The following is a 7339-nucleotide window of genomic DNA, read 5'->3' as shown; positions in this document are numbered from 1 at the left end:
TGTAGGCTGAGTTCAGTCAGTTTGCATGGACAGTGAATGTCACCATGTTGTGTGCTGTTCTGGTAACTGAGGGTGACAGGGCCTAATATTAATTCTGAACACTCACATGCATTCATTTTTCCTGGGTGCTTTACTTCAACAGGTACAACAGCCAAAACCTTTTGGTGCAGGGGAAAGTGAGGAGGAGATTTAGAACTAGAAGCAGCAAACAATTCTCTAAGGATTGGTCTGTTACCAGACTTGGCACAGTCTGTAATGACCTCAGAGGGGTTCAGCTGGTTTACTCCACAAGGTAGAACAATTTAACTGAAATCACAGATTTAAGAGTCATTTCTGTCAGATGTCAGCCTGGTGTGTGGTCAGCCCTGTTTTTTGTGAAGACTGGAAACAGCACAGGCTCTGCACAGGTACAGCAGGTAAAGCCTCCAGTCACTGGGACTGAAGCTCCTCTGCAGCACAAACACTGCCAGCTGCACTGCTCAGAGCACTCAAAGCACACTGGGTGTCATGAATGCCCTTAGCACTGCAGTGTCAGGATTTTGCAACCCAAGAAACAACCTGTCTTTCTCTAGGGAGTTTAAAAACAAAATCCATTGAAATGAGTTTTAAAGAAAAATCCAAGCTGGCTTACAAACTAATTAGAATCTATCTTGCTGTTGAGGTGCCCCATCTCTTTGATGGAGTTCCTACCATTCACTGCCAGAACTGATGAGTCTTGCAAGCAAGGCAGATTTTGCTGGCAGCCTGACAGTCATGTTCAGGCCTTTATGATAAAGCCATAGGTTTTATGATCCTTGCTGATCCACCCACCCTGCTAGCACAGTCCAAAAACGCTTTCTGGTCTTAATTTATCATGTTTAGACCTGAGTAATAACAGAGACAGCTCTGATTCCTGGGTGGGAGGGAACTTTTTCCAGATGTTAGTCTGCAGAAACTGAAAACTTGCAATTTAGTAATCATATTATTCAGTCTTATCCCAGGCTCCTGTGCCAGAGTGGTACTCCATGCATGACTTCATATTAGAGAGGTTGAAAGGTTATTTGAGCAAGGAAGACAAACCCTGGCTGGGATTGCTGCTGCATCTTAGCCTCCCATGTAAAACATGTTTTGGCTCATGGACATAAAATCTCTGAGCCTTCTTGAGAACACTTGAGCCTTCCTTTGTTACATGACTGGGGACTTCTGCCAGCAGCCTCTTCAGGGAATTGGACTAAAATATGTGTGAAACTGCTGTAAATTAGCAGTTCAAATCTGTGCTGCAGTTTTTTAATTGCTGTGAAGTTTGTGATTACTAATCCCCAAGTTCACAATGAGGTGCAGGCACACAAGGACTACAGCACCTCTCTGCTTCTCAAGGCCATAGAGGTTGTACAAATTGTTCCTTGAAGCAGCAGGGACACAGCAGGACAGTCAAAGGACCAAGGCCAGAAAGATGGGAACTTCAGCCAGCTTTCTTTATGTATTATTATTATTGGGGACCAGCCAGGAGCAGCTTTCTTGCTCTGCAATCACAATTCCTTGCGTTAGTTGGGTACCCCACCTAAAGGAATAGCCCAACTGTTAGATTTCAAAGCCCCATCTCAGGCAATTTAAACCAGAACCTCTGAAGACTTCAAAGACAAACTCCTAGGGACTGAAACCCCAGCTCTGTTATCATTACCCTTAGTGCCACTGTATCTTTAGAACAAATCACCACCTGTACAGGCCTCTCAGCCTCTTTGCAGAGGGAAGGATAAGTGCAGCAAGAGCATGTTCAAATCAGGTCTGATTTTTGATAGTTTTATTGGAAGAGCACAGGGCAGGGGGAGTTGGTGTGTGTGGGGGTTTGTGAGTGCTCAATCAGATGCTGGTTACTCCCATTTCATGGTTTGGTGGTGGTTTGCAGCTCTGAGCAGCCAGCACTGATAGGAGTGAGCTGCTGTAGGACACCATGTGTGCAGACTCCTTTGAGGCTGGGTACAAGCACAGTGGGTACTGTGCTAGCAAGAGTGATCAGATCCATTTCATACAGGTGGCAGGGTAGGGATGAGCTTTTCTCATTTTCCCCTGAAACTCAGATGTTTAAGTTTCAGAACTAAAAAATTCAACAAAGTGGAATTACACTGCAGGTGCAGATAGTTTTTATTGCCAGTGTCAATTGCTGCTTCCAGCCACTGCCTGGCTCAAGTGTCCAGCTCAGTCCCTTTGTCCTTTCCCAGGCACCCCTTTATCTAATTAGATATCCCCCACACTCCTCATGCTCTGCAGCCCTGCTGAGAGAACAGGGAAAGGACATCTTCCAGCCTTGCCCACCAGAAAAGAAAATCCCAAACCTGGCAGTTATGAGCAAATTCCTGATGAATTGCTGCCTCTGCCCCTGGCAGAAATGGACACACAAGTGAAAAATAAAGACTTTAATGTAAAGACTCTTTGGAAACAACCACCAGAAAAGGAGTGGGGGACATAAAGGAAAGAAAGAGGCTGAGCTGCATTCTACCATGGTACAGAACTACTTCATTGAAAGCCCACAAAGAGGTCTCACAGCAGTGAGGGCCAGGTGCACCTTTGTACAGAGGGCAAGAGTGACCTGGCACACAGCAAGTCATTGAGAGCAGAAGGAAGAACTGGTTTAACACCCATTTGATAGTTATTCCACACCAGGGAACTGAGGAGCCAGCACAGCTTCAGCCCTGGCCCTAGAACACCTCTGTAAGCATTCAGGAGTTCTTGTGTGCAAAGCTCCACTTTGTACAGGAGGAAGATGGGTTACCCACACAAACACACGACACATCGGAATGGCAACTCTGTTTTTCCAGAAGGATCTCTGGGCCACAGCCAAAGTCCAGCCAGGAGGGAGGAGTCTGGCCACATGAAGAAGTCCCCCATGCTACTGTGGATGCTGCTGCTCGTGCTGGTCCTGGTCTCTGGGCAGGTGTTCTGGGCGGTCCTCAGGGAGAGGGTTGTAATTGGGATCCTCTTCAGGTGTGTCAAAAACCATCTTCCTGGCGAGGGACATGCCATCCAGCAGGCAGGTTAGGAGACTCAGCTGAGGCTGCCAAACCCCCAGCCCTCCTAGGAACACCCTGGCCCTCTGTGGAGCTTGGCTGTCAGCCACAGCCACCATCACCACCCATTCTTTTGCTCAGCTCAACACACAGTGATGGCAGTGCCTCCTTCCTTATCATCAGGTCAGAGCTGAATGTCAGTGCCCAAAGCAGAACAAATTCTGCTTTCTTAAAGTATGAAAATACAGCAGAAAAAATCCTGCCTCCATCCAGCATTTCCACAAGCAGTACTCTAGTTCTACTAGCAAAGCTGAAGGTAGCAGCAGCTGCTGCATGGGCCCTGTACAGGTGTCTATAATGTGCAAATAATGCAGCAATCCATGACCTGTGTGTTGCAGTGTGATGGTATTTAACTCCAATACCTGTGGAGCTGAGGTGCTGGCAGCAGGCAGTTGCCTCTTATGGTCACAGTTTGCTCTGGAAGTGATCAGGTTGGGAAAGCCCACAGTAAAGCCCAGAAAGAATCAACTTTACTTACAGAAAGCTCGGGGTTAACAGCAGCTTCTTTCCTCCAGGCTGATTGGGGAAAACATCTTCCAAGAAATAATAGATATGACCCACTGCAATGCCTGGGGAGAGATGCCACCAAGGTCAGGCAAAACAGCAACTCCTTTGCCAGCTGAACCAGAGCTGCTGGGCTAAGAATCCCCCAGCTGTGCCCAAACCCAGCTCCCTCCAGAGCCAGGGATGCTGCAGGCTGCTGTGATCAGCAGGCAGGGAGCCCATGAGCCTGAGGGCAGCACTGCACACCCAGGAGACCACACACAGCAGTGTCAGAGCTCACCATACCACCACAGACACACACAGCAAAAAGCAGCTCACAAGCAAAAGCCCAGCCCTCCAGAAACCCAGGCAGCTCAGTTAGGAAACCCAACATCTCAGCTCAGCTGGAACCAAGGGGAGGTGCCAGTGTCCCAGCAGCACCACTGGGGCTGCAAGGTGGCCTTGTTGGCATCCCCCACCAGCTCTGACTCACCCAGCAGATCAATGATGATGGAGTTGCCCAGGAGCAGAGAGAACCCCATCAGGACCCAGGGCAGGAAGGGGGCTTGGAAGTTGAGAAGCCCAAAGAAGTTCATGCGGATGTAGGGGTTCCTGCGGCTCCACACATACACCAGCATGATGGTGAAAGCCTGGCCCAGGAAAAACAGGCTGGCAAAGAGTCCAAACAGCTGGGAACTACCGAGTCAAGGAAAAACCTCCCCACCCTGTGCACACCTCCAGGCAGCACAGTGTGCTTTGGGACAGGAAACCCAAACCAGAGACAGCTGATCCCAGCATTCCCAGACATTGCCCATGTCACCAAACCCTTCCTGGCTGAGATTTACTCACCACCACTGCCCCACACACATCTCCCTCCATGCCACCCCAGAACAAGTTCACATGCAGGCTGCTCACTCCTTAAGCTGATGTCTACAACCACCAGAGACCAGAGAGCTCTATAGTCCCCTTTGCAAAATGAACATCAAAATGACATTCAAAGGGCTTTCACATTCCTACAGCATTTAGGACAGTGGCATATCTCAACAGCTAGCTCACATCCAGTATGTGCCTTCTACAGAAGAAGTTCAGCAGTGAGATGGCTCTTGGAATTCACAGTCCTCTTCTTCAGAGCACAAGGAGACAGAGAAAGGCAAAAAATTCCCTGCCCTTGTTGTAGTTGGACTCCAAACCCACATCTGGCCAAGCACGTGGCTGCTGCAGCCACCTGGATTCTCACACAGCTTCATGCAGAGCTCCATGGGGACAGCAGTGCTCTGAGCCATCTGCATAAGACAGCAGAAGATATTCAGAGAAGGTTTATGCTTGGGAGGGAAATAAATTTCACCATCAGATTACTGTGTTGTAAGAACTGTGTGATGGTACCTCCATTTACTGGCAGGCTGCAAGCTCTGGGCTGACACGTGCTGAGTATGTGGGACCCCACTCCTTGTCCTCATGGCTCCACGTTCCTGCCCCTGTCCTGAGCCAGCCTCACACAGTCCCAGCCATGCTGCACTCCCCAGAGCTCAGCCAGTGGCCCTGGCACAGCTGGACAGTTCTTACAGCAGAACACGTGGCCTCCTTTCAGGCTGAGCTCTGCCACGTGTCCCTCAGGGATGAGGCAGCCCAGCCCCTGCCAGGGGCTCCAGCACAACCTCAGGCAGCTTCCTCTCCTCCAGGCACACTGGGTGAGGCTCTGGCCAAGCCAAGGGTGGCAGAGATGGGGAGCACAAGCTGTGCCATAGAGCCAGAAGTGCCCCTGCAGCACCTGCTCAGCAGAGCTGTCCCAGCACTCAGAGCACAGACCTGGCAGGCCTGGGGCACCAGGAAGGTTCATGAAGCAGCTGTGCTGCTCAGCAGGCATTTGTGAAAGCAATACTAGTAATGCCCAAGATGTGTGTGTACACACTGAACAGAGCATTTGCCACTTGAAATTCATCCAGTCACTGATCAGAAAACTCTGCTCGTATGTACTGGTAAAGGTTGTGTGTGCCTGAGAACTGCTGTGAAATTGATAACAATGATGTTATTTTGTCTAGCAGAAATCATTCTCATTTTTGTATTTGTAATTTTGTTATGATTATCAAGTGCGATTTTTCATACTAGGCCCCAGTGATATCCCACCAGCTGGTTAAAACCAATGACACAATGAATCACAGGCTGTCACCTACTGCTGCTGGGACGGACCTTACATTGGTAGAACAATTAATTAAGCACCAGGACCTACTCCACAGCACACCTGACACAGAGGTAGCAGACAAGCCCTACTCTATCCACAGCATGTCAGAGACACCAAGGAGCCTCATCCAGCCCAAAAGGATACTGTCATGAGAAACCCTCCAAAGAGGAACATGAAGACAAAGTCAGCCGTCCTTCCTCGGAAGGAGCCTTCTTCCAGCATGCGGCAGTACCTGTACCTGAGGGCAGGAGAGAAGGGAGGGTTGCAGTATAGGAAATTAACAGCTGGCCACCCTGTGCCCACAGCTGGACAGCCCAGGAACTGCTGCAAGCTCAGCCCAGAGCAGAACAGTGCAAACTGCACCCCGCTGACCCCATGGACAGAGAGAGGCACCTGCTGTGCTTCAGCCAGAGCTCACCCCAGGAATGGGCACTGCTCTCCAGCAAGAGCCACAGCAGCACTGCCAGCTTCCCTTTGCCCTGCAGCAAGCACAGATGGAGGGGCAGGAGGGGCTTCAATTCAAAAGAGCCAAGGGAAGAACCCACAGCCCTAGAGTGCTGCCAAGGCAAGCCATGCTGGGGAGGAAGATGGATGGGGGGAGCTGCGTCTAAGCCAAAATGGGAGCAGAGAACTTCACTGAGACCAAAGGATACAGAAATATCATGTTGAAAAAGAAACTGAATCCCAGGGGCCCAAAAAAGAGGAAGTTGGTGATCAGCCTCCATATCTGAAAGAGAAGAGAGAGGAGAGAGAAAAGGAGGTGGACAGAGGTCTCTCCTCATCACACAGAGCAGCCCATCACACTGCCCACAGGGAATGAATGCTCAGACATGCACCTGTCCCTCAGAACTACCCCAGGACACCAGACAGCTGCTCCACCCTCCAGTGGGACCTCCTCACATGGTACCCTGGTACATTAGAGTGTCTCACCTTTCCAGGCATGGAAAAGAAGATTTCTCTACTTTTCTAGAGAGGTCAAACAGCCACAATTCAGCACCCAGAGCCAAATTAATTACTTTTCATGCCTCTCTACAATAAAGCCCTCTCCAACCAGCCCAACAGAGGGGGAAGAGATGGGGTTTGAGCCAAGGGAAAGCCAAGTGGTGTGTGGCAGGGAAGGGCTGGAAGGAGCTGTCCCCACGCAGGTGCCCGTGACAGGAGGGGACGCTGTGTGGCTGGCCCGGCCCGCAGCGCTCAGAGGAGGCTGGGGCAGGGGGACAGGAGCCCCGGGGATGACACAGCAGTGCCCGGCCCCCCTGCGAGCGGGACACCCGGGCCCCCGCGGGCACAGCCACAGCGGGCCCAGAGCCCGCGCGAGGCCTCACCTGGAACTTCCTGAAGATGAGGTCGGGGTTGAAATACAGCTGGAAGGGGGTGATGAACTCCAGCTGCTGTGGGAGACAGGCAGAGCAGCTGCCATCACCCGCTGCCCTCGGCCAGCCCCGGCCCCCGCCCCGCGGCCCCCCGCCCCCCGGCGCGGCCCCCGCTCACCACGGCGGCGGTGGTGAGCACGCAGGCGGTGGTGTAGGCGCGGGTCACGGCCGGCATGCCCAGGTACTCCTGCGCGAAGCCCTGGTACGCCATGGCCGCGCCGCTCCGCCCGCCCGACGCGGCGCCTTTAACGCCCCCCCAC

At 51.6% G+C, this 7339-nt stretch overlaps 1 protein-coding gene across 2 annotated transcripts; it reads right to left on the bottom strand.

The window, feature by feature from the left end:
• Positions 1–2378: 2378 nt before the first annotated feature.
• LOC135454824 (derlin-2-like) lies at positions 2379–7339 on the bottom strand. 2 transcript variants are annotated; one of them, XM_064727353.1, is made up of 7 exons: positions 7198–7339; positions 7032–7097; positions 6360–6433; positions 5851–5944; positions 4021–4216; positions 3523–3613; positions 2379–2981 (listed from the first exon to the last, which is right to left on the bottom strand). In XM_064727353.1, exons 1-7 carry the CDS (start codon positions 7288–7290, stop codon positions 2867–2869), a joined length of 729 nt encoding a protein of 242 aa, XP_064583423.1. In that variant the 5' UTR covers positions 7291–7339; the 3' UTR covers positions 2379–2866. The 2 variants fall into 2 exon arrangements, with proteins under 2 accessions (XP_064583423.1, XP_064583424.1); XM_064727354.1 differs by having other exon boundaries at positions 7032–7094; positions 7198–7325.

Source organism: Zonotrichia leucophrys, chromosome 15 (genome assembly GCF_028769735.1).
Source record: "Zonotrichia leucophrys gambelii isolate GWCS_2022_RI chromosome 15, RI_Zleu_2.0, whole genome shotgun sequence".
Taxonomy (NCBI): Eukaryota; Metazoa; Chordata; class Aves; order Passeriformes; family Passerellidae; genus Zonotrichia; species Zonotrichia leucophrys.
This window is presented reverse-complemented; position numbering and strand designations above follow the sequence as displayed.